Here is a 26997-nt window from a genome sequence, read left to right as displayed (position 1 = left end):
TATTACTTTCATTTTGACGCATGAGAAAAATCATTAGTCAAAACACTAATAGATCTTATTGAATTCCGAGTATAAAATGCCGCCATTTTAATTTTTAAGAACAACAATCAACATTTCGTCTTATTTTATCTTAAATGGAATCCCCTGTTCAAAGAAACTATTCTGATCGACAAATTATGTTAAAAAATCAAAAAATAATTTTAATATTACTTTCATTTTGACGCATGAGAAAAATCAGTACCAAGAATGGGCATTCTCCTTTGTCAATTATAGCAGAGAAAATATCAATAATTTAAAGGAGAATGCCCATTCTTGGTACTGATTTTTCTCATGCGTCAAAATGAAAGTAATATAAATATATTTTTTTTATTTTTTTACATAATTTGTCGATCAGAATAGTTTCTTTGAACAGGGGATTCCATTTAAGATAAGACGAAATGTTGATTGTTGTTCTTAAAAATTAAAATGGCGGAATTTTATACTCGGAATTCAATAAGATCTTTTAGTGTTTTTATTAATGATTTTTCTCATGCATCAAAATGAAAGTAATATTAAAATATTTTTTTGATTTTTTTACATAGTTTGTCGATCAGAATAGTTTCTTTGAACAAGGGGATTCCATTTAAGAAAAAATAAGACTTAATGTTGATTGTTGTTCTTAAAAATTAAAATGGCGGTATTTTATACTCGGAATTCTTTATTTTAGGTTTTTAGGATTATTTTAGGTTTTTTTACCTACTACCTTTAAAAGTACATGGAATATGTTAGTCGAACTACATTATAGATACCTACTATCAGTTAAAACTGACCATCAATCTATCGTCGGATAATTTCGATTTTGAGGTTATGTAACATTTCGGTAAATAACTTCAGAACCCGGGTGCTGATCTAAAAAATAATTATTGGTGGTAGTATTTGGTTAATTATACATCGTCCACAACAAGTTTCAATTTGATGCAACTCTGGACGGCGGTCCATACTTTCATGGGCATTGTCCTTTAGTAGTAATATTGATTAATTATGGGCTCAAGTTAAAACCTTCCAGTCCCCTATTTCCCAAAGCACCTTGCTAACAATACCTTACAACTTCTTATACCTTCCTCTTCCTTCCTATATGGAACTAATACCCATCACATCACGTAACAATATCACCACATGTTTTTCAGTTGATAGTATTATCCTTAGCCATAGCAGTAACTGGGACTTGTTTCATATAAAATAATTTAAATGTTAACCTTTATCTTAGCAATGAGGTTAATGGGTCATCTGATGAGTGGTTATGTATGTAGACACAAAGAAAACCCAGAGAATCGTATAAACTGTCGGTTTAAAGCAGATCGTAGTGCTGAGCTACGTATGGATCCAAAGAATCCACGAAGGCGAATCGCCGTGAGGTAGGGAATGGATAGATTTATATTATTAGTATTAATAATTTGATTGCAATTATTGTGTAAACAATCTTGTATAATTACATCTGTAGTTTATAATACTCCAAAATTGTCTAGGATATGTTAGCTTGTCGTTAAATAAGTATATGATATGGACTGGAAAATCGTATAAATACATATGTTATCAGTCATCAATCATAGAGAATAGTTATATCTTGGTATTTTTTTATAATATAGAATTAGCGGACGAGCATGCAGTCCATCTGATGGTAAATGGCTACATGCCACCCATAGACACCCCACCGATGTGCTGCTACCCCTGAGGACTAAGCTGGAACGCCTCTGAAAAGTATGTCTCCCTTCACACCACACCCTTCAAACCAGAACACAGCAGTGCTAAACACCGCTGTGGTTAGGCAGAAGTAGGTGTAGCGGTGGTGCCGCCGGAGTCGAACCACAACGGGTTCTACCACCTACATGTTTCGTACTACTAGTAGTAGATATTAGTATGTTTATATAACTGTTGTCCGGACGAAAACATAAAATCATTAGTGAGTAACGTTTTAATACGACTGTTTAATCGGACTCATTACACTATGAAAAACGCATTTCGTCGTTGACCGCCAGAAATAGCGCTGCACCGTTTGGTCCCAAACAATATTTCACAGACTAAAAGCGTAGCCAACATTTTTAAGTCTTTGACTCATAAATAGTTTTTAAGCTCATTTATAGGATCAGGAGTCCATACTACACCACTATATTTGTTTATCTAACATTTTGTAACAGACAATAGCTTTTGGACAATGTCTCTAATCGTAAATATCATAAGACGACCGTGATTTGTACAAAACAAAAGATAACATAATGCGGTTAGAAATTAGTTATACCTTTTAGAATATTTGTAAAAAGGCGGACTATGTAAGCGCTAATACAAATAATAATGTGTTAATTTCATTAATAAATTAAATTACAACCATGTCATTAATACCAACTTACTAATGATAGTAGCGACAAACACCAAATTTATAGAAAATTCCGATGATCAACATTAAATGTTATCTTCACGATTGACATTAATTGTGGCCCCATGAAGTTTATTTGTGAATAGAAAATATTCTTCGTGTAGTCATGAAATTTGTTCTTTATTAATGTCTCCCGAACCTTGTATGTTAAGAGAACAACAGATACAAAGTTTATGTAATTCTACTAAATATTCATACGTTATTATTTATTTAGTTAATAGTTTTTATTTTAAATTATATTAAAAAAATCACTAAGTTATTAAGCAACATCATCGCACTTATTATAAGCTCATGACCTTAGCTTACGAATTATTTTCTTAACATGTCTTTCGTTGATAAGAAATTGCTAGTAATATATGTTATATTTTGTATAGTCGTTTAGTAAGAAAATTCTTCATGAAATATTCATAAAAAGTTACTAATATCATACGTCTATATGTATATTTTGTATAGTCGTTTAGTAAGAAAATTCTTCATGAAATATTCATAAAAAGTTACTAATATCATACGTCGATCACATACAACAGTCGTTAAGAATTGTGAAATAAGATTGTAAATACTCACGAAGGTATTACTTCGTCCTACTGACTTTACAGTACTTCATGAACTTTCGTAATCCTTACTTATAAATACCACTAACAGCTAAATATCTTACTTACGTATAATATGTAGCGCGCGGAGCGTAAAATTGTCGCTCAGGTTTCACAAACATCGAACATGAAATTATACTAAAAGAAGGCTTATGTCCTGTTAGTAAGTATTGCGAGTACGATTCCATCTAACTGCATGAGCGAAACCAATTAAGATATCAAAAATAAACCAAAAAACATTTAATGACATAATTAAATGTAGATGTCTTAACGACGAATATAATTTGAAATATTGTTATAGTAATGAAATCTGTAATAAAGAAATCCCATTTTGAAATGCAGCATAGAGTGATGTCGGTGGTTACAATAAGTGCACCTGATTCGGGACGTGCAATCCTTGGGTTTGTGAAGAACATTCAAGCACACCGTGCAGCAAGAGTACCTCTTAGCATACAGAAACCGCAGTGTTGAACACATATATGAAAAGTAATGGCAATCGCTCAATTGCTGGTGTCGCTGTACACACAGACATTTAGACACCATGGATTGTCGTCCAACATTATTTCCCTGCACGCGCTCACTTAAGCGCGCCTCTTGGCGCAATCGATACAATCGTTTTTGTTTCATTTGTATCAGTGACATGAATTTTTGTACGGACGAATATATAGCGAAAAAGCGCTTGTACGAATTGCGAACTATTATAAATCATAGAAGAATTGAAATAATACTTAATAAAATCATTTCGCATATCTTCTAATTTAGTCAAATTTCTCAGGAGCTGCTCCTTTGATGCATATCCTTTACGTACTCGAACCGCAAGTCGGTGCAGTGACGTAATGTGCCTTATGGTCTAAGATCCGAAGCTAAATCGAACTGGACCGAGCTGATAATAGAATGAAACTCATTTTATAATGAAATTAGTACATTGGGTAATACATTAAAAATGGGTTTGCTAAAAAAATCCTGGACAGGATAATTTTAATTATTTTTTGAAAAATTAAAATTTAATTGAAAATTAAATTTTGCAACATCAAGATAATAAGAAAATTCTATTCTGAGTGAATGTTAAAAACATACAGAATGTGCAGGCTTTGGGTTGCCTATTATTTACGTGGACGAACTACTGGGTTGTCAGGTATAAACAGGTATTTCGCTGGCAACTACTTTCACTCATGATGATAATAGATAATATTTTATATCAGTAGAAGCGCTGTTTTATTGTGAACACGTTGATATAGGGTTGTCTGCAAAATGAAAATTAATTTTTCAAAAAATAATTAAAATTATCCTGTCCAGGATTTTTTTAGCAAACCCATTTTTAATGTATTACCCAATGTACTAATTTCGTTATAAAATGAGTTTCATTCTATTATCAGCTCGGTCCAGTTCGACTTAGCTTCGGATCTTCTACTATTAGAATAATTCGGCACGATTCATTAGGCGTAAGTATATTACATTGTACAGAAGAAGACGACATTTTTATTTTTTCTAACTTTCGCACAAGGTAATAATCTCAATACACGCTACATAAAACGAGCTCACTCGATCTCAATATGTTAGAAAAATTGCAAGAACATTAATTGTATGAGGGAAGGGGAAGTAAATAAGGGCAGGACAGTAGTCAAGATATGTTTTTTATAACGTCTTCATTAAAAGTATGTTTGTAATAAAAATCAAAAATATTTATATTGATAAGATAAGGGCTGTAAAATAAGTACCTATGCAGTCATTGTTTGTATGTGTATAAAATTTCATCCGATTTTTACATTGTCTTTTGTAAAGGAAGTGTGATAAATTCATGGATAATGATTTATTATAGTAAATGTTGATGATTGTGGAATAATATATTGTATTCTTGGAATCCCTTCTCATTCTGAGACCCGTGCCCAGCAGTGGAACAGTAAAGGGTTAATGATGAACAATACTTAGTTATATGACACAACAATAGATGGCGTTGGAGTGATGATGAATGATACGTAAATTTTCCATAATACCTAAGTATTATTTGCCCCAACGCCATCGTGTGACATAACTAATAATGACACACAAAAGCAGATGGCGTTCGGGTGATTGTGCGATGGAGTGATGAATGATAAGTGAACAACGTATAATAAAATTAAAATAAGTATATTAAAATATGTTTTATGGTTCTTATTTGTATTTATTATATTACTAGTTATAGTAGTAAACGGATTGTAAAAATTTCAACCGTCTTCCTAGTACGGTTTAACAGATTCACTCGCGGGCAAACGAATCGACTCACACTCCAAGCGTGCACTCAAAGCCGCTGCATTTGAAAACGCAGATGTATTTTTTACAAAATTACTTTTTCTTAAAGCTTAAAAACCTAGCTTTCGAATGATATCATTATCATAAAACTTAAATTGGTGCCGAATTGAAGTAGCGGGAGTTGTGCTCGTTGTGATACCCACTATTTGCGGACTGTAATTCCGTATAAAAGGCCATTGTGTTGTCATAAAGTTATCAGTCGCTTATCAGATGACCTGTAAACATCTCCACTACCTGCGCTCATTATTTCGACGACATCATGGATACAACACCGGAATAGAGCGCTCAAGTTGTTGCGTTGTTGCAACAGGGCCTTAGCCAGCGTGCAGTAGCCTGACAGTTTCGTTTGTCGCAATCTGCTGTTTCAATAGTTTACAGACGCTTTCAAGCGACTGGCGGCTTTTTTCAGAGACCAAGAACCAGCAATAACCCTTGCATTTCTGCCGTTTACGATGGATTCATTGTATCGGCGTCACTTTGAAATCGCCATTTGAACGACGTTGATGTGGAACAAGAGCTCTGACAAGTACGCGGAGTAGCTGTCAGTGAGTGAACAGTAAGAAGACACCTGAGAGCAGCCAACCTCACTCCAAAATGGGCTGCCAAAGACCCCAAATTGGCCACAAGACACCAGCAAGCTCGACTTTAATTTGCTCGGTAGCGTCCCGATTGGAGCATCGACCAATGGCGCTCTGTCCTGTCCACTGACGAATGCATAATGTGTTTGCATGACAATGACAGGAAAGATCAGGTCTACAGGCGTCTACGAAAATGGTTTGCGCAGTGCTGTTTCAATGAAACAGTTACCTACGGGGGCGGTTCTTGTATGTTGTGGTCCGGGATTTGTTTTGACGAAAAAACGTAGCTCGTTTTCGTGCCTGCAGGAGACCGAGAAGGAGGACTGACTGCTGATCTATATATACATCATAGATGTTCTCTCGGATCATGTCGTTCCGTATGCCATGTTAATTGGGGATAAATTTATGTTAATGCATTATAATGCCCGGTGTCACACTGTACGTGTCACTAGGGAATTCCTCAATAAAGTCAGTATACCGACGGTGGACTGGCCTGCGCTCAGCCCAGACATGTATCCGATTGAGCATTTGTGGAATGTATTGTAACGAAACGTTCGGACCAGAAATCCGGCTCCTTCAAACGTTCGGGAGCTCCAAAGCGCATTATTAGAGGAGTGGGAGGCTATGCCCAAGCCACTAAAAAAAAATGTTCTGTTCGATGGGAAATCAAATGTGATTAGTTATTAGGGCAAGGGGAGGTAACACCCGATATTAATTACACAAACTCAACAATTTTAAAATGTTCGTAATGTCCTTTATTTCACTTCAATCACATCAATCCCTTTGGTAAAATTTCCTTTTATCCTGCACTTTGGCTAAGATTGTTTTTAAAAAAATAACTACCGTACAGAATTCGATGAAAAATATGTCATTGGAAAGCTAGGTTTTTAAGCTTTAAGAAAAAATAATTTTGTAACAAATTACATCTGGTGTTTTCAAATGCAGCGGCTCTGAATGCGTGCTTGGAGAGTGAGTCGATTCGCTTGCAGCCGAGTGTAGATCGAAAAATGCCGAAAAAATCCGGTTTGTTGCATGGAGACCCCCTTTAATAGTCAACTTTATTTCATTTATAGTATTTGTTGTTATAAGAGGCCACCGTTATGCATTCCCTGTAAAAATTGCATGTGTCTATCTATTACGGTTCCGGAGATACAGCCCTGCGACAGACGGACAAACAGCGAAGTCTTAGTAATGATGGGGTTCCGTTTCTACCCTTTGAGTACGGAACCCTAAAAAAATTTAGTAAAAAAAAATACTAAAACGATGAACTTATTGCTGAAAGGAACACTTGTTGTGAACGGCTGGGGCAATCCTTTTTTGTATAGGCGGTGTAAAATATAGAAAAACGTTAGACTGCATATACAGATATGCAAGATTGAAAAAATATATTGACTATAATTGGTACTTATCATACAGCCATCGTTGCATAAAAAAATCACTTTTTTTAATTAATATAATTTAAAAAATCTGAGTATGTGTCGTATTTTAGAACCGCGATCTCTATGTTAATCCATAACTTGGATTACACTCGGATATACTTTAATATACGAGTACATAAAAATACATAACTTACATTTATCTTTTTTTTTTAAATATTACCAGGAACAAAACCAATAATTGTAAAGGAGAATGCCCATTCTTGGTACTGATTTTTCTCATGCGTCATAATGAAAGTAATATTAAAATTATTTTTTGAATTTTTTACATAATTTGGCGATCGGAATAGTTTCTTTGAACAGGGGATTCCATTTAAGATAAAATAAGACGAAATGTTGATTGTTGTTCTTAAAAATTAAAATGGCGGTATTTTATACTCGGAATTCCATGAGATCTATTAGTGTTTTGACTGATGATTTTTCACATGCGTGAAAATGAAAGTAATATTAAAATTATTTTTTGATTTTTTTACATAATTTGTCGATCAGAATAGTTTCTTTGAACAGGGGATTCCATTTAAGATAAAATAAGACGAAATGCTGATTGTTGTTCTTAAAAATTAAAATGGCGGTATTTTATACTCAGAATTCATTATTTTAGGTTTTTAGGATTATTTTAGGTTTTTTTACCTACTACCTTTAAAAGTAAATGGAATATGTTAATCGAACTACATTATAGGTACCTACTATCAGTTAAAACCGACCATCAATCTATCGTCGGATATTTTCGATTTTGAGGTTATATAACATTTCGGTAAATAACTTCAGAACCCGGGTGCTGATCTAAAAAATAATTATTGGTATTTGGTTTCGTATTTGGTTAATTATACATCGTCCACAACAAGTTTCAATTTGATGCAACTCTGGACGGCGGTCCATACTATCATTGGCATTGTCCTGTATATGTACATGTACATCAATGGCTGCAATAACAACTAATACAAAAAATGAAAACTTTGGTGGTACGAAACTGGGGTGAGTTCTACTTTCACTTGGCCAATTTTATTTATATACTAAGAGGCCTACGTGCAGCAGTGGTCCTCAAAAGGATGAATTGAATAAGAGAGCATTTACTGACTCATTTGTAAATGTATTTCTTATATTGACATGATTCTTAATTTCTTAAACATATTTTATTTCCGTCAGCTTGTTTTACTATTACAAAATGGTTGAATTGTCGGTATTAATTCGTGCTTAAATGACATATTCTTACGCGATAGGGTCTATTTGACATTTTAAATATGTTATGATTGAGTATTGCATGTTAAAATCATCATAAGAGTTAAAATTTATGAGTAATTTACGACTTTTTTAAGATTTTTTTGGACCTTTGAAATTTCCCGTGTTCCCGGGATCCCGGCCCATTTTTCCCGTCCCGACTCATCGTGTTTTTCCCGGGAAATCCCGACCAGAAACCCTAATAATATCCCTCTCTATTATTTGCATCACGTATTCACATTGCGGTGTCCTTAATTTGGAGTAAGCTTTAGGGGATCGTTTTATAATGGGCATGGTGAAAAGTTGAAATGTAAAAATAATACGCACAAGATTTGTCTAATTTTACGCTGCCTAAGGCCATGGAGTTAACTGAAAGTATGCTACTACCGCCTTCATCGAACCAAAAGAGCTATTTAAGATTGTAAGTTACAATAACGTAGCACTGAAAAACTAAGTGCACGGTGTACGGATATACGAATCATGTAGCGACTAATTGGCGTTTTTCCCATTACACATGCAAACGATACAACAAGTAAGGACATTTACGTTAAAAGTGTAATGAAAAAAGAAATGCATGAACACATTAGTTAGTAACGAGAGCGATTATGATGAGAGTGAGCTTTTTCATATTCGTTCATTAAGGGGTGAAAATTGACGGTCTAAGTTTTAATTATGAGTTAGACAGCGGATCAGTTGTCACTGTTATTCCCAAAAGTATGTAACTACAATATGTACTTAAAGGATACGCCTTTGTCAAAAACAGAAAAAACTAATTACCTATACCGGCAGTAAAATATTTTGTTTAGGCTGGTGACACAGTTTCCTACGCTGGTTCTAAGCGGCCGCTCGACGTTCGTAGAGATTTTATTCCTTTGTTTAACTTGCAACTGCTTCCAATTTATTTTTGAAATCAATCTATTTTTCATGTTTAAAAGGAGATGTTTTTTTTTCCGCCATCTCATGTACACTATATCTAAAAAACACGAATAATTTGTGTAATTGAAGAAAAATATACATATATTTTGATAACCTAATTACCTAAAGTATTCCTGTTTAAAAATATTTAAAATAAGCATTCCTCACTGAAATATTAAATATGGCGGAATACTGTTAATGTCAATTTTTTAAAACTGTCGATGACGGTCAGGGAACCCATGTGTACCCCACACATAGGTTACTATACTCTTTGGATGTCGGTAATTCTGTATTTCGCTGTTTTTGTCGTAAAGTTATTGTTACCTTAGTACTTTACAACCTGGCTTTTGTTTTGCGTATCCCGTCATTATTTCTGAATTTAATTAATTATTTATAATAATTATAACAAAACCACCTTTTAAATAGTATCTGGTTTTATAGATGTAAGTGAAATGTCAAATTAAAAAAGAAGAAGTTGTCAATTTAATATGTGTAAAAGTTGATATCGTTAAATGAATATGTACTGATGAGAAGATTCCATTTCAATCAGAATATGTTTCTGCTCTGTGCTGCTTACGATTTTGGACTGATTCTATCTTACTTGTTTACCCAGCTTATGTTTTATGGACTCTTGTGATTTTCGTGCGATCGCTGTGGATTGTGTTGCCAAGGATTCAATATCATCAGGTAAAATATACATCAGTTAGTTGTATTTATCGTGAAATAATCGTTAATAATTATTTTAAACTAAAGAAGCTAATCTTTTTACATGTATCTTTTTTTAGATAATTACAATAGAAAGACAAGGACATTGTTGGGATGACAAAATAATCAGTTATTATTGCAACTGCATCGCTGGGCAACGAACCGTACTCGTAGGTAGCTACGGTCACATTATGACCATTGTTTGATGTTTGGGCTGAGCTCGTCACAGGATATTACAGAACCTGCTACATGATTGGATGAAAATATTGATAAGAGAAGATATTGAAAATGAATAAATAATGTATCTAAGTGAAGAATAAATAAAATATTATCTAAATGTGTACTTAAAGTTGTTTTATTTATACACTTAAATGTTTTAACTAAAATAAATTGGTATAGAAGTACATATTTTTATATGTTTGTTTTAAGTCAAGATTTATGAAAGTAAATATAATTAATGTTTATCAAATATAGGTATTGTTTCTCAATACATACAATATTTATATATCTACGCCCATTCGCGTAAAAAATATATTAAAAAGTATATAATGTATATAGTAAGTTAAAATAGAATGACAGATGACATTATTACGGTAATCACTACCGCCATGATGTTTTTCCACTGTTGTGTTGCAAGTTTAAGTATAAATTATTGTTTTTAAACAGTTAAACGAACATGATTTGAAGAAAATAAACCCCTATGAATTGTTCTTTGCATGTTTTCTTAGTTGTTAGTATAGTGTACAAAAGGTGGCCGGGAGCCCATACATTTTGAAACATCTCCTTTTCATAAACGTTACCCTTGCTTGTTTTCAGATGGATTAGGTGCATTTAAAAAGTACAAAATTAAATTAAGGTTAAAAGATAATGCGATACCGTTTTAAAGTACGTCCATTAGCTTTTGCATTGCGTGGTAAAGTACGAGTAGACATTGAAATCTATAGATTGGAGATTACGAATATTACAACTAGTGGAGTATTCGAATATGCTTCACCGATTGTGCCGTATACGAACTGCCATATAGTTGTGTGCCGACTATTCTGTTTCGATAAACAAACAATCGCTTGTTGAACATTATCCTCTTTCGATGATAAATGAATTCACACATCAAAAAAATCTAAGCAGCACGGTTTGAACACACACACACACACACACTGGGCTGACTAATTTAAACACAATTTCAAGAAAATAATAATCATTTTTATTAAATTTAATAACTTTTAATAACAATTAACTTTTAATAACAATAACACCATTGGACTTTTTGTTAGTACGCGGATGGTCAAATCTGAAACTATAAGGAATAGTGAAAAACAGTTCAAAAAAAATTACGAGCCCGAGTTTGATAAAAACTAAAACTGCATGTTTAGACTTTAACATCGCCTTAATACGACAAGCAAGTCGTTGTTGATACAATTGAACTAGGCTAGGCAAGTAGTTAAGTGTTATCGACCCAAGTCAGTAGCCTAGCCGTGTGATTGAATTACACTGCGCTATTTTGTAAAAGAGCTAGGTCATTGAGCTAATCTACGAAATATATATAGGAGGATAGAACTTAGGAAGCCACTTTCATTTTCCTTATTTATGAATATTATTACAGTTTTAAATGGTATGTTCACAATATATTGTATTAACGATGTTTTCATATCACGCGGATTCACGGCCACGTGCGTATCTCACACGCTAACCCTCCTGACATGTCTTTATGTAACGCATCCATGACACAAAAAATGATTTATGAAACGCTAGGCTGCGCATTGCGCGCATGCGCCCGTATGCACACCCGCGTGATATGAAAAAAACTTAGAAGCAAATCGCATGTGCTTTATTCTAAGAACATAGTAATAGAACTCGCAGCAGTGCAATAAGTATGATCCATCGATACATATTATAAAATCGGATTTAACATAGTACTCGTCGGACGCTCGGATTTTTTCAGTTCCTACATTTAAACAAATACTGTACTGTATTGAGGTATCCTAATTTATACTTTTCCGAAGAGTCAAGAAATCATTCTGAATGTCTTGAAACAATTTTGGTATTTATATTAATATTTTAGTGTACATATTTGTCGATTGCAATAAGTATTAAACTGGATGTTGGTCCTTCTCAAAATATTTAATATAGGAATATCTGTATCGTATTGATCCTAAAATGTAGACGCTTTCACACCATCCTAACTGTATAAGGGCGTGGCACCCGTCAGCCATAAAAGCCGTTTTCGCTTATTAATGCTATTTGAATATGTAATACCAGACGAAAGTCATTCTAAGGTATTTATAAATTGGGCCAACTTTATTTTTTATTCTTAATGCCCATTTTGCAAACTATTACACATAAAATTAACGTTTTATTCAAACGTTACCTAATCTAAAAACCAAAATGGCGGGTAGACTCGCAGAGCGCATGCGCATTTATGGCAGACGCGCTAAAAACCAGCAAAAGCGGATCGATATATGCAGTGAGACAAAAAAATCAACGAATAATTCGCAATTTACACCAGGGGAGGTCAAATTATAATGGATACGTTTTCATTATATCAGACTGCCAGGCAAGGGTAGCTAGCTGCACTCCAAACGAAGTACTATGGCTTCAGAAGAACCAATAATCATTATTAAATTATCGTAGTTTACTTATTCGTTTCATGTTTTCCTACTCAAGTAATTACGCGGTTTTATGCACGCGTTATTTTACTGTTACATAACGCTTAATCTCTCAATTAACCCGTTACAAACTTGCCATGAAGTTGACGACGATAAAATATAATAGACTGCAGGTAACAAGGTTACGTCAGCCATTGCGTCATTCTTGATAAAAAAACCTTAGACTGCACGTAGAATAATATTATATTATAAATAATATATATATTTGTATAATAATAATTAATATATTACAATAAATTCATTAACATACATGTATAAAATCACACCATGTCTTCCAAAGTTACATTAATAAAATTGTAGATATTGTAAAATATCAATAAGTTAATATTCAACAATGTAGTTATACCTAGAGAATGAAAAAAATCAACGTACTTATATGACTCACGTACCTAAAACGAAGCGCATTGGCGTCATTCGTGAGGCCGATCGATTATGACTCCCGTGATCCACATAGCACACAAAAACTTCACTATCACATCACTGCATCTCCTCTAGGTGGCGAGCACACCGCTGACCATCAGAATCACTTTGGGACAGGGTATCCTGTGCTCTATATCACTGACAGGTCCCATGACCGCTTCCTACTGTATTACCAATACGGCTTCACTATACAATATTAACTTTTTACGCGACTCGCAAGTTACCCTTCGAATATAGTACTGGTTTCAATTCACCAGGGGAGTGGTACCGTTGAAGTATGTTTTAGAGCGCATGTGCGGTGACGTTTGACTATAACTGCCGCAGAACCGTATCTGCACCGGGGCCATCCAAATAGGGGGTGGTTGACATGAATAATTACAGTCAGTAGGAGGTACCCCGGAGACTAGCACGGGGAGGGGTCAAACGCTCCAGCTTGGCGATGTGCCATAGAACAATGAAATCGGCATAATACGTACAGGGATCTGCGCAGGGTGCACTGCGCGCGCCCCTATGATTATGAAGTCCGGCCGCGCCTGCGCACCAGCGCCGCAACCCAGCCGCACGATCGATGCCTCTTTGCATGATATCTCTATCTCAACAACAAAAATCTGTTAATACAATACATGCAGCATAAAACGCTACATCAGATGTGTTTTAAATCGTTAACGAGTTAATGAATCTCCCCCTAACACTTTATGCGAAAAATTATATGACATGCGCGTGCGCACTTGCCTTAATAAAATGGGTAAACCGCATTTTTAGAAGTTCATTTTATATTTAATTATATTTTATAGCTATTCAGATATCGCTGAATAGCTATACCTCCAACGATATATTTTCTATAAAAATGGTATAAAAGAAAATAACAAATCTAAAGATGACGACCGTTCTAGTCTAATTCCATTAAAAACTATAGTTCCAATTCCATCATTTCGCTGTCTGCCCCTCTTATCGACCCCTACTTAAAGCACGAGACGATGCGGTCGTAAAAAGCAGGCTGTATTGATTTTCTCCTCCCCCTACTTGACCCCCGCGCAACCGCCGTCACACGTCCGACCCTTATACTCCAACGAGAATTTCATCACTTAAAACGTTAGAACTTTTTTATCTTAGTTCCTTCATTATTTTAACAAAAACGTAGGATATTATGCCGGATTTATTAGGAATCTATGTTTTTTTAATTTAATTCTAATGAAATGTTCATAGTCCACCAAGATAATCATTCACAAACTATCTGAAGTGGTATTAAGCGCCATGCCATGCGCTACGATACGACACAAGATATTACATGTATGAAGCAGTCGATCAATATTCTCTCGAGCCTGGTACGTCATCGGTATCAAATAATTTGAACATTGTGTACTAACAATTTTTTCATTTCAAATTTCTGTAATTACATACATAAGGTACAATAATTTATTACATGCCGTGGAATAACTTACATAGTTTTATACAAGTATCGCTGAGTCAGCTCTGAACGCAGCGATACTGGCGCCATAGCGTACGAACAAGAAATTAAACTGAGGTACTTGTAGAGGTACGCAAACTATTTGCTGATCTGAAAATGTGAGGAAGATAAGCGTAAAATATCATATTACAATATTAAGGAAACTAAGGTTTTTAAAAGAGCTTCTTTCGGCACGTTTTCCATTTTTAATCAAAAGCTTCTAGAACATTTCTAGAATTAGTGCAACGTCACGCTGCTTTTTGGCGCAACCTTAGTTTTCGCATGCCCAATCAGTGACATAAGTAATGCAATAGTTTCATACTAAACATAAATATTAAAGTAAATTTAATGGTATTTTTTTTTAAATAATAAAGGAAAAGTTTGGAAAATCCAAAAGTGCACGACTCATAATGCTCATTTAATTATGAAATATAAAAAAAAAAAAAAAACTTAAGTCGTTCAAAATTAATTGCCGAAAAAACAGCTGTAGTAGGAAGAAGGTACTGCACAAGCGCCCCTGGTGGAATAAATGTACATAATATATATAGATATACAGTCTTGTAGTTTTTGTTTTTTATTAATTGCAATTAAACGACACTGAATTAATTAATCATTCGCATTCAGTGACCTACAATCGTCGATTAGAATTTAAAAAAAAAAAAATTAACTCAAATGATGGATTTTCACAAGTTTCAGGTTTCACACATGACGGACAGGAAAATTTTTTGACCTATTTTGGTGTTTTTTTCCAATTCTATTGCAGTAAATCAATTTTTAAAAAGTATGGAATTAATCTCCATTAAATTATCTCGACAATAGTATGCAAAATATCTTGATTCCGTGAACTATCAACGCTATAATAATAAAAATAGCCGCCAAAATGAAGCGAAAAAAATTTTTCGATCGTAAAGCACTCCCTGATGCTTCGCATCATGAGTCGTGCAATACCTAGTTCTACTATTGGAAGTAAACTATACCTACTATTTTGTAATTTAATATTTAAATACATTTAAAATTGTTCGAAAATCGAAAAATGTTCAATTGTAAAAATTCAAATGAAAATTGCGAAAATTTTGTTTTGAATTCAGTTCTGCCTACTCGACAAAAGATGGCTCCATACGTGGGTTTAATTAAGCAATCGAAAATATCCAAATATCTCGCAAATACATAGAAACAAGATGCAAAATCCCTTCAGATAAGATTCGATTCCAGCTATTTTGTCCTAATCTAAATTACGATATACCTTTGCCAAAATGTTCCCTTGAAACCATGAATAGTATTACAGTGATACTTTCCAGTAGCGCCATCTAGTGCTGTCGCATGACAACCACCTACCACCGCCTGACAATCAGTCATCCACCTAGCTCATTGTACCGATATATTTTCCCGAAAATACTTGGTCTTCCCACGGTAACATTGTACTTTTACTATATAAATATATTTTCTTAATTCAACTGAAAGGATACCTACCCACGCACCTACATATTTATATCTTAAGCTCGATTTGCGCTGATTAAATGGGATATATACTTTTTAATTGGTTTAATTTTTGTCAAAAGTTAAAAATATGGGGTTAATTACACTCACTCCTACAAATGAACAACTGCTACGATCATTAAATTAACCAAATAACCGATGCGTCCTTTCAGACACAAATTATAACGCATTTATAAAAGGATAAAGAACGTTATTTTATCATATCATATATAAGACATAACTGTAAGTACAGTAAGTGATTGTATAGGAACTACGTCATTATGATTATTTTTTATAACTCTTCATGGAAGAAAGGTGTGATTTTTTCAAGTAAATTTAAATTTTGACGTTTTCTCTAGTCCGACAAGGCGTTCCATGAACGTATTTGTCAACAAATCAACAAAAATGTCAACATAATAAAGACGAAAATGATATTATGATGTATGCATAATATGGATGTTAATAATCCACATCAACAGCGCCCCTGTCGAACTATAGAGAAAACGTCGCGACACTAGCGCGAAATAAACAAATTGCACTTACCTTCGGTTTTTCTAACCAGCTGCCTGTACAAATGGAGTAATTCTAAATTTAAGTATAGTTTTACTACGTCATTATTATATTACAGTTTAATCGTAATTTTAGCGAATGGGGTATTCTACCGTACCCCGCTACAGGCGCTGCCTCATTCAATCAATAAAACATTTTAATTATGTAATTTTAAATTAATATCCAAGCTCGTTTTTATTACGAATAAAAACATTAAGCCTAAGATGACTGTTATTTTTTTATTTTATTAGCCTAAAAGATTAGTCAATTTTTCAGTTACATTTTAGCATAAACTAATATATTAAAGTTTGCTCTAGTAATAATACGAGTAAGTATAAATACATCGGCAGTGATAGCCGAGTGGTTAAGAAACTCGGCCTCTCGATCGAGAGGTCCGAGGTTCAAATCCCAGGCACGCACCTCTGATTTTTCAAAGTTATGTGCGTATTAGAAATTAATTATCACTTGCTAAACGGTGAAGGAAAACATCGTGAGGAAACCTGCATACCAGAGAGATTTATAAAAAAAAATATATCTCAAAGGTATGTGAAGTTTACCAATACGCACTTGGCCAGCGCGGAGGACTATGGCCTAATCCTTCTCATTATGAGAGGAGACCCGTGCCCAGCAGTGGGACAGTATTGGGTCGTTGATGATGATGATGATAAATACATCATCGGATATGAAACTAAAGTAATTATTTATTTTGGCAAAAACGTCTCTCAAAGACTTAATATTCCAAAGTAAGTTTTGAGTTTCAGTTAAACTGATTTAATGAATAATTCAGAATATCTTTTTGAGAAGCTTCACTGGATGAAAGAGATATCCAGTCGAAATCTACGCTCCAACACACAAAATCTATTAGATATACCTACACACAGACTACACTTTCGATACAGTTTTAAACAGGGTTGCTTTAAGTTTGCTGCTTTAAATCAAAATATAGGTCAGCACTATTTAAAAGACAACTAGTTGCAGAAAACTTGAAGCACGCATACTATAAGTACCTCTCAATCAAAAACTTTTTCTGATAAACACGCTACATATACCACACACCCACGCCTACACACACACACACACACACACACGCACAGAGAGAGAGAGAGAGAGAGAGAGAGACACACACACACACACATTTATGACATTAGTCTCACCAAATAGCGCAATAACATAGTTTTAAATTATTCTTTCTTGATTCATTCCCTTTCATTTATTATTGTTTATATAAATTATAATTTTGTGATTTTAACTTTTATTATTGAATTGAATTAAAACTATTTATAATTAATTTGACGTTTAATTGAACTTGAATTGTGAATGGATTGAATTAAACCGAAATTATTATATTTATTAAGTCGACATTAAATTGAAAATAAACAGAAATTGTATGGCAAATTGTGTGGAAACTGTATTGTAAAAGGCGACGGACTTGTATTTCCGCATAACAACTGAGGGACAAGGATATGGCTGAAAAACAGCGTCAGCAAATGCTGAGCCACCTCTACAATTGTATATGTTTGTTTATTTTGTAATATTTTCCTTTTTTTTAAATATACGCGTAATTATAATTTGTATGTTTGAGGCAATAAAGTATATTATTATTATTTAAACATTCGTACTGCACTATCATACTGATACAAATAGCAAGTTGTGAAATACATATAACAATTTGGGACACTGCAGCAATAAGGTATATTATCACCATAAATCTACTTCAAAATTCAAACAAGAACTAGAATACCGTTGAAATAACTACGTAACTATTTTTTATTAATGGAAGGGTACTGACGAAAGGTTCTCGTCCTCCCAAAAAAATGTCTTGTTAAAAATATTTCTCAAAATCTGGAATGGGAAAATATGTGTATAGATAAATTAAAGTGCCTCAGGTTTTAACATAACTAAGTATTTAAGGCGTTAATAGTTGATGGTAAAACCGTATCTCAGATCAAACGATTAGAGATTTATCTCAAGAAGGTAATTTGTTTGGTAGGTTTGGGTTTAGTTGGAAGGTAGGTTTTGTCTAACTAATATTTTTGCTTATAGCGTAATCATAAAATACGTACGGTGATGATTATGACTCTTGATTATCAAGATGGTTTTTGACACTACTTTTCAATTGATATGCTTTACAACTACCTGGGACACCAATGAGTAAGTGCAGTTAGAACAACGATCACGATTGTCGACATGTATACTGGTGAACTCTTTATTCGGATATGACATAAGACGTTTGCGAAAAACATTGCATATTATTTTGTTGCAGAGAAGTTGTAAAATCAAGTAACCATTCTGAATGGTAAATCAAAATAGGAATGCAGGCGCCCCAACTTTTTATTGCAATTTATATTTTAAGTTGTTATCACTCTTTAATATGTATTTTTAACACGGACAAAATTAGTTCTTTAGTCATAGAAAAGTCTGAAGGTAACGTAATCGTAGGCGTTGAAAAACCTGCCCGAAATTGTAACTGCACAATTAGAGGCATTTTGTAATTTGGAACCTATCGGCTTTTTGTAATATTTCTTTAGTAGTCTAGTCAACAAGTTCATCGAGAAAGAAAAGAAGCTCCTAAAAATATTTTAAAAAGATCTAATGAGATTTTATTCCTTCAAATGTTTGGATCACAGGATAATATTTTCAAATTTTATATTTATATTTAACAGTAAAAACAAACTATTTCATGCGGTACTGTTTTTGCCAGTAAAGCGTCATGTCTGAATTTCGCGCAGAGATCTATCTTCAGCGTTAAATTTAAGTAATAAATAATAGTGACAGAGTCCTGGAAGTTTTATTGTAGAAAACTACTTATTTCCGGTTCTCCTTTTTAAATTACTTAAGTCGTAAAAGTTTCTGATTTATTAAGGAAAAACTAAAGACATTTTATTACAAGTTATCTTGTTTCAATAAATGCATTTTTTATGTGCTGAAAAATCCTTGAAATATATTTTTCTACCCGAAAGAGCTATCTCTCATGTATTTAGGAGCTTTATCTCTATTTCTCACGTTTTTCAACTTGTTGACTAGACTAGACTTTTCTTCTAGTCGAAAATAAGAACTAGTAACACAAGAAGTAGCAGTGCACAAAAGTGTGGAAGTAATTTTCCTTAAGTTAACTGTTCAATATTATAACTGCGTAGTAAGCTGCGTAAATGATCAACCGGTATTAACAAAACAACAATATAACTATATTAACCAACATAGGGCTCGGTAGGCAATTGGATGACGGTTAGAAGATGAAATTCATACGCACTTCCATGCTCTGGGAGACCTGTTCAGCGACCTTATGGGCGATTTGGAAACACTGCCACTGGTTGATTACTAGCCTGTACTTCTCTCCACCGATCCCCGTTGAAGCACCTCGTACTACCTACTCCAGAGTATAAGACTTTTCTCAGAACTTGCGCAAATAAGGGACTCTCTACTAAGCCCACAATTCAAATGCAAATGCTGTAAGATGTGATCGTCAGATTTCCGATGTGCAGTATTAATAGCGGAGTTAAAATTACAGCTGGTACTAATCCTATTTTTCTATTACTAACGACTAAAGTATCCACCTGAGTAATGTACCCTCCCACCCACTTGTACAGGCAACTGGTTCAACACGTAGAGATGAGACGTAAAGAAACACCTGAAAATTCATACTTACTTGCCCAGGACGTCATCCAAGTCTCCTCTGCTTGGCGTGACCCCCCGCCACCGGCCCTTGCAGCTAAGAGGCATCAGCTCGTCGGCTGGGAACGCGTTGTCCATATAGGCATCGTAAGCGTGATAGAACATCTTCCGAGCCTCCTCCCTGGAAAAAACCGACATTCTACTTATACTCACAGCTTCATAGTCCGATAAAGTTAAAATCCTTTTCACTTCACTACCGAATTATAAACAGACTAGTTTTATCTAACGCACCATATTTGTCTAAATCGATTCAGAATGACTTGGGCACGAAAATTATTCAATGTTTGGTTAAGTGAATCCATTGCATGTTGTTTATGATGTCTCTTAAAATGAAATATGTCTGTTGACGGGAGAAACGAGGTGGTTAATGATGTTGGATGGTCTAGGTAACCTAGGGAGAGGCTGCATCGATCGCAATTTAAGGACATGCGCTTTGAGTGCGTTCGGGAGTTCAGAAGAATGCGTAAGGTTCCCAAACTGCAACACCGAATTCGAACGTAAACTAAGGTGAACAAATAAATAAAAAATATATATAATTATTTTTTAAAGCAATTTAAATAATAAGATTCTGTACATTATACTTTTATAACAATTTTAAAGTGAAATATTGTAGAGAAGTAATAGCCGAGTATGTATAATTTCCGTTCCCCACGCTGGACATTTGCTTTTGACCAATTATTTTCCTATAACAAATTATTTAAGAAATATCTGCCGCGCGTGTCTATCCGTGCCGGTGAATGCAGTAAATAAATAATCCAATATTAATGGAAAAGGACGAAGCAATGTCAATACTATCAACCTATGCTGTATAATATATGACATTGAAATTAAGATCCCCTACATAAAGATAAATTAGGTGATTTGATATTAATTAGGAAGAATGACTTAGGAAGGTGGTGGTACTCTTTATGGCAGTGTTAATGTTCTTATTGCAATGTCGAATCTAATCTCGTCAGGGGTTAATTTCAGAAGCCCATGGGCGGCAGTTGACACTTAATCTCAAATTGAAGATGGTTTAATTAAAGTAAAGTTTATAGTTTACAAAGCTAGTGGAAATATCGATGTCAATATAAATAAGATCAAAAGTTTGAAAACCTCTGGAAACAACGTATATTGCATAGTACAATCATTGCAATGGGTGGCGGACCGGCGATCAAATATGAAGGGATTGGTTATGGCGGCCGAAAGTTACATACTATATGTATGTAACATATAATACATACAAAATATAATATGTAATACATACAAATATACAAAATATAATATGAAAGTAGAATTTTATAAATATAATGTCATATACAAGGTGATGAAAAAATATATTTTCATTAAAAAAAAATTTTACAAAAAAATACAACCGACTTCTATATCACTACAAAGTAAAAAATAATTGAAATAAATGTTGGTTTAGTACATATTTCTGAAGTCGTCTTCAAACACAACTCAATTATTCCCATCAGTTGAGGAGTTACATAATTTGTCTCCGAGCGACATTATCAGACCCTTAAATAGTCAATGATGAACTGGCTTTTCAATTTCATTAGAACCTACGCCAAATATCTTCAAACACAACTCAATTATTCCCATCGGTTGAGGAGTTACATATTTTGTCTCCGAGCCACATTATCAGACCTTTAAATAGTCAATGATGAACTGGCTTTGTGATTTCATTAGAACCTACACCAAATATCTTCAAACACAACTCAATTATTCCCATCGGTTGAGGAGTTACATATTTTGTCTCCGAGCCACATTATCAGACCCTTAAATAGTCAATGATAAACTGGTTTTGTAATTTCATTAGAACCTACACCAAATGTCTTCAAACAAAACTCAATTATACCCATCGGTTGAGTTACATATTTTGTCTCCAGAACCCGCTCTGATCCTCATAATATTTAAATGGGACCAACTTGTAGCAATTGTACACACACGAAATTAAAGGCATTAAAATAGGTTCATAAACGGCGAAGTTATGGCTGTTATATTTACATGGGTGGAGGAGTTCCTCTCATTTTCTCCAAAACCCGTCGATGGATCCCAACCATATTTAAATGGGACCAACTTCCAGCTCGTCTCTATACAATAAAAAAAGAATTATTAAAATCGGTCCACTAACGGCGGAGTAATTCGTGTACATACATAAAAAAAAAGATACCGGCCGAATTTATAACCACCTCCTTTTTGAAGTCGGTTAAAAATTACCCTTTTCCTTTTGTTTTTCTTTATAATAACTTGAACCAAAATGAACCCGACTGGAAATAATCGGCCCCGTAATTCGTTTCATCATTTTTCATTTGGTACTAAAAGCCCATTTGTAAAATTCACCCTCTATATATATGTATGTAGGTATATTTTATTAAAAAAGACCCTAAATTTCTTGCAACTTAAATGTTCATAAAAAAAATAAAAAATACGTTTACATATTCTATAACAAATTTAAATAATTGTCCAAGTGTGAGTCGAACTAAGGGTTCAGTAGCAGCAAAATTTCTTTTTTTTTTGTAAGTGTTATCATAGCAGCCATGGAAGTACGTGCATTGTGAACATGTTAACTGAAGGTAGACTGAGAGACTGATCATGGTATCCCCTACGCCAGTAAGTTCAAAAAGAAGGCTTGATGGCTTGATGGTTGAAAGTCAACCTCTCAATTGAGCGGTCCAAGACTCGTAATGTAGAGTTTTAGGTCGCTGGTTGATCCGAAATATAATTTGGAATCCTTGTGCGCTAGTGACGATAGTGTAGGTAAATAAATGTATAAATACCGTAGAGTAGTGCGGTGCTCCCTTCGGCGACCGGTCGTCCGTGATGCACACACACACGCGACTACCAAATAGGTCCCCAGGACCCCGTAATATACTATATATAATTATATACGTCCCGTGACGAAATCCGAATACCGACTGTCCGTACAATGTGTGTTATGACAGAAACGTCAACCTTTTAAATTTTGATTTTACTCATTTTATTTATAATTATTTCGACCAGTTCTAAATACTGAACATACCGAACTGAACTAACATACTGAATAAATCCGAACAATAAAAGCTTACACCGAACATATAATAAACATGAAATGACTGAAATAAGTTTGTGACAACCCTATTCCGAAGGCAGCCTACAAAACTTAACCATAGGCCAAATAAATATAACCGATGTTTTCAGTTTAACTATCCGCATAATACAATCTTTCTCAGGCAGTAAATCCAAACACCGTCCTAATTTCCGTTTTAAAGAAAGCAAGCTTTCTTCTTTTGAAAAACTAAATCTCCAATGTTAGGTAATCCTCCAGGTTTTATCCATTTACTTCTAGTTTGAAGTGAGTGAAGATATTGACTTCTCCGTCTTCTCTAAAATCTTTTGATAATGAGCTTGCGCCAATTATCCCTTCATCTATTATTTGGTAAATCCGCCATGTTATATTTCAGTTCCAATAATAAGGACTTACCTCCCACAAAATGACTTGGCTATAAAACCATGAGGATCTTCCGTAACCACACGCAATAGTCTAGAGTTGAGAACTGCTTCCATCCTGGTAAATACAGTTTCCAGCTCTTCATAAATTAAAACAAGTTCCCCTATTGTTCGTTTCAACAAAATTATTACTGACTTTACATCTTGTTTTTAATCTAAATGCCTTCTTGCATCTACATAATTTGTCCCACAGTCGAACCGAATGACATGTGAAAGACCCCGCCGAGAGGTAAATGCAGTTAATGCTACAAAAAAGCTTCCTTCATCAAATCGTTGGCTCTAAATGTACATTGTATAACCTTTACACAAGAACAAACAAAAACACAAAAAGATATACACCATAAGGTTTTAGAATTCCTTAACCGCGAAACCCTGATAAATAAAAGAATCTTTAAAATAAAAGAAAAGCAAAATCAGAAAAGTTTGCAGTGTGAAATACCCCGGTGGCATTCACCCTATCCGTAGTTAATGAAACCATTAAATGTGTCAATTCTTTTTTATTGGTAAAGGTCACCTCAGATTAAGAAGGTATAACCTCAGATTTATCAAAGTTAATCTAGCTCTATGCTGGAGCATTTTGTACATAGAATGTACCATAACACCAATAGTGATCAATTCACCCATCCATGCCTCCCCCTACTTGGTGCCACTCCAACTGGCCCCGTGCTTTTGTATCCACCCGTTTCCCACAATCTTCATTAGATCGTTGGTGCACCTGGTTGGAGGCAGACCAGTGCTTCTTTTGCCTAAATGTGGTCATCACTCGAGGTCACACATCAATTCTTCAAGCGTTGTGGCTGGCCCATTGCTACATGATCTTGCTAATTTTGACAGCTATGTGATTTTATTATTCAAATAACTTCATAGGGAAATAGCCCTCTATAGCACGAAGAGAAACTTGGAGATTTACAAAAAGAAAATAAACATTAAACAAAATACTCCTAGAGCATAACAACTCTCTACCAGAGACGTGAAAAGTAACTCATCGTTGCAATCCTTAGCATGCATCCAGTGCGTACTTCTCTACAAAAACATATATTAGCTACCCGATCAAAACTAGTTTAAACAAATGAACAAAAAGTAATTTGACACTCATTGTGTAACTGACTGACATTGAAAGGTTCAAGAGGGTAACACCCCTTAGGGCTAAATTAGATATTATTCTACATAGACACAAATAGATTAATAATCTTGCCTATATGTTATGTTTTGTTTTCTATAAGAATTAAAACAGTGATTTAGTATAATAAGGTAGCAAATAAACATGCAGTTAATTTACATCTGTTAAATAAAATAATCAATGTAGCCAATTATTGCCTACCAAATATCAAATTTTCACAAATTCTAGTAGCTCTAGTAGTAGATTCTAGTAGTAAAATTTTAGTCAGAAAAACATTAGATAGATTAATGAATAATAGCAGGTGATATATAAAATAAGTGTGTGTAAAAGTATATCAGATATCATGTAAGTTAGAATTGTGAGCTATGGACATTACACATGGACGCAGTCATAAAAATTGGAATTAGGGACAGATGCAAATATAGCTCTGAAAAATTTGTAGGGTTGTATAAGTGAGCCTGCCTTGCCACACACTTTAAGGCATGGTGCTTAACATTTCTATTATAAGACAAAATGAGTGTGGCTATTAAAACCGGTGTGTTCAACCATTTCCAAAAATGTTTGATTAGGGATAAAGAATACAATGTGAAAATGTAATACTAAACCTTCATAATTACTATTTTTTCAATTGACTCCACCACCACCGCACACCATTTTATTCCTGCTATGATTCAGTTAAGGACTGCTATATTCCAGTACGAACAGTGTGGTAAGTCATTTCAACTTAGTTCTCAGGGGTACCAATGCATCAATAGTTGTCTTAAGCCTTATCTTATCCAGGATTGATTACAGATGTCCATAGGCAGCAGTTGCCATTTAACTTCAGGTGAACTGCAAACTCATTTGGTACTTCAATATTATAATATGGGAGATTAAGGTACTAACCAGTATCTAATAACAGATTATTGATGCTTTAACAGTGAATGAAAACATAGTAAGGTAAGCTACACATCAGAGTTTTGTAAAAACAAAAGTTTGTAATGGTCTGTGAAGTGTACCAATATGAACTTAGCCAGCAAATATAACTATGTCCTAAACAGCACTAACACTGAGAGGAAACCCTCGCCCAAAGTGGAACAGTAATGTGATGATAATTAGCCCAAATCATTTTGCTTGTTTGTATACAATAAGTTAATTTTAACCTGCTATTACCACTAATGCTGTATAGGCGTGCCATACAACAGGTATTACTGAACTTAAGAATTAATGACATTAATTGAATCTATCATTTGTCATTCCTAACCAATTCTAATTGGAGAAGACCAGCTGACTTATTGTTATTATATATTCTGTTAAATAAGATAATTTTAAGGATAATAACAGCTATAATTAATATCAAGGTACAAATATTTCTACAGTCAAAGTTTTACATTGTTAGACTAATTGTGTGTGTATAAACGAATGGAATATAGGACTCACCTCAAACTTATTCTCTCCTCCTTGGACATCGGTGAGGAATCTTCTTCCTCCGTACTTACACATATTATAGTTAAAAAATAAACGAATAGAACACGATAACTGTACATAATTATCACAATATTTTCAATTGACTAGCAAGTCTTACTTAAATTATCGCAACATAAAAACATTTCAGCTAGAATATAAAATTAAGTATATAAATGATTAGAAAATTATGAACTTAATTCAAGTGATGTTTTACATTGCAAAATAAAAAAAATAAGGTAGGGTTAAACAAAACTGTTTGTTTCTGCTACATGTACAACTATCGCCCTAAATTTAGGTTTATTTATCTCTATGTGCTACTTTTCGTGAGTGTTGCCGACTTTACCGACTGTTTTTCCCCATTTGCAACTGAACTAACCATAATGAAACACAGTGTTGATTACTTATTATCACTACGAATAAGCACTTGGGAGACATTTTTCATTAAACAAGTTTTATTTTTGGGGTATATATACAAGACCCAGATCATTTTGTTTATGATTCCCTATCAAGTCGCTCGAAATATAATTTAACTCCTCAATTTTTAGAAAGTGTTTTAAAATAGCAATACTGGTTGTTGTCCACTCCCTAATGA

The 26997-nt window shown here is 34.1% G+C and overlaps 1 protein-coding gene across 6 annotated transcripts in view; it reads right to left on the bottom strand.

Moving 5' to 3' along the window:
- The window catches only part of Edem2 (ER degradation enhancer, mannosidase alpha-like 2), a 65223-nt gene extending 38500 nt beyond the window's left edge, over nt 1-26723 (bottom strand). For 2 of the 6 annotated variants that reach the window (XM_073074390.1, XM_073074392.1), the window contains exons 1-2: nt 26379-26722; nt 20343-20489 (exon numbers count right to left, since the gene is read on the bottom strand). In XM_073074390.1, the coding sequence (XP_072930491.1) occupies nt 20343-20489; nt 26379-26485 (254 nt within the window). In that variant the 5' untranslated portion in view covers nt 26486-26722. Of the gene's footprint in view, nt 1-20342; nt 20490-20599; nt 20717-26378 lie in introns of those variants that run through there. The other 4 variants (XM_073074396.1, XM_073074398.1, XM_073074394.1 and 1 more) reach the window with 3 other exon arrangements.
- Between the last annotated feature and the right edge of the window lie 274 nt (nt 26724-26997).

This window comes from Epargyreus clarus, unplaced genomic scaffold (genome assembly GCF_041222505.1).
Source record: "Epargyreus clarus isolate Ecla_fem2 unplaced genomic scaffold, WU_Ecla_fem_2.2 ptg000007l, whole genome shotgun sequence".
Lineage (NCBI taxonomy): Eukaryota > Metazoa > Arthropoda > Insecta > Lepidoptera > Hesperiidae > Epargyreus > Epargyreus clarus.
Note: the sequence above shows the minus strand (reverse complement) of the source record. Positions and strands in the feature narration are given on the sequence as shown.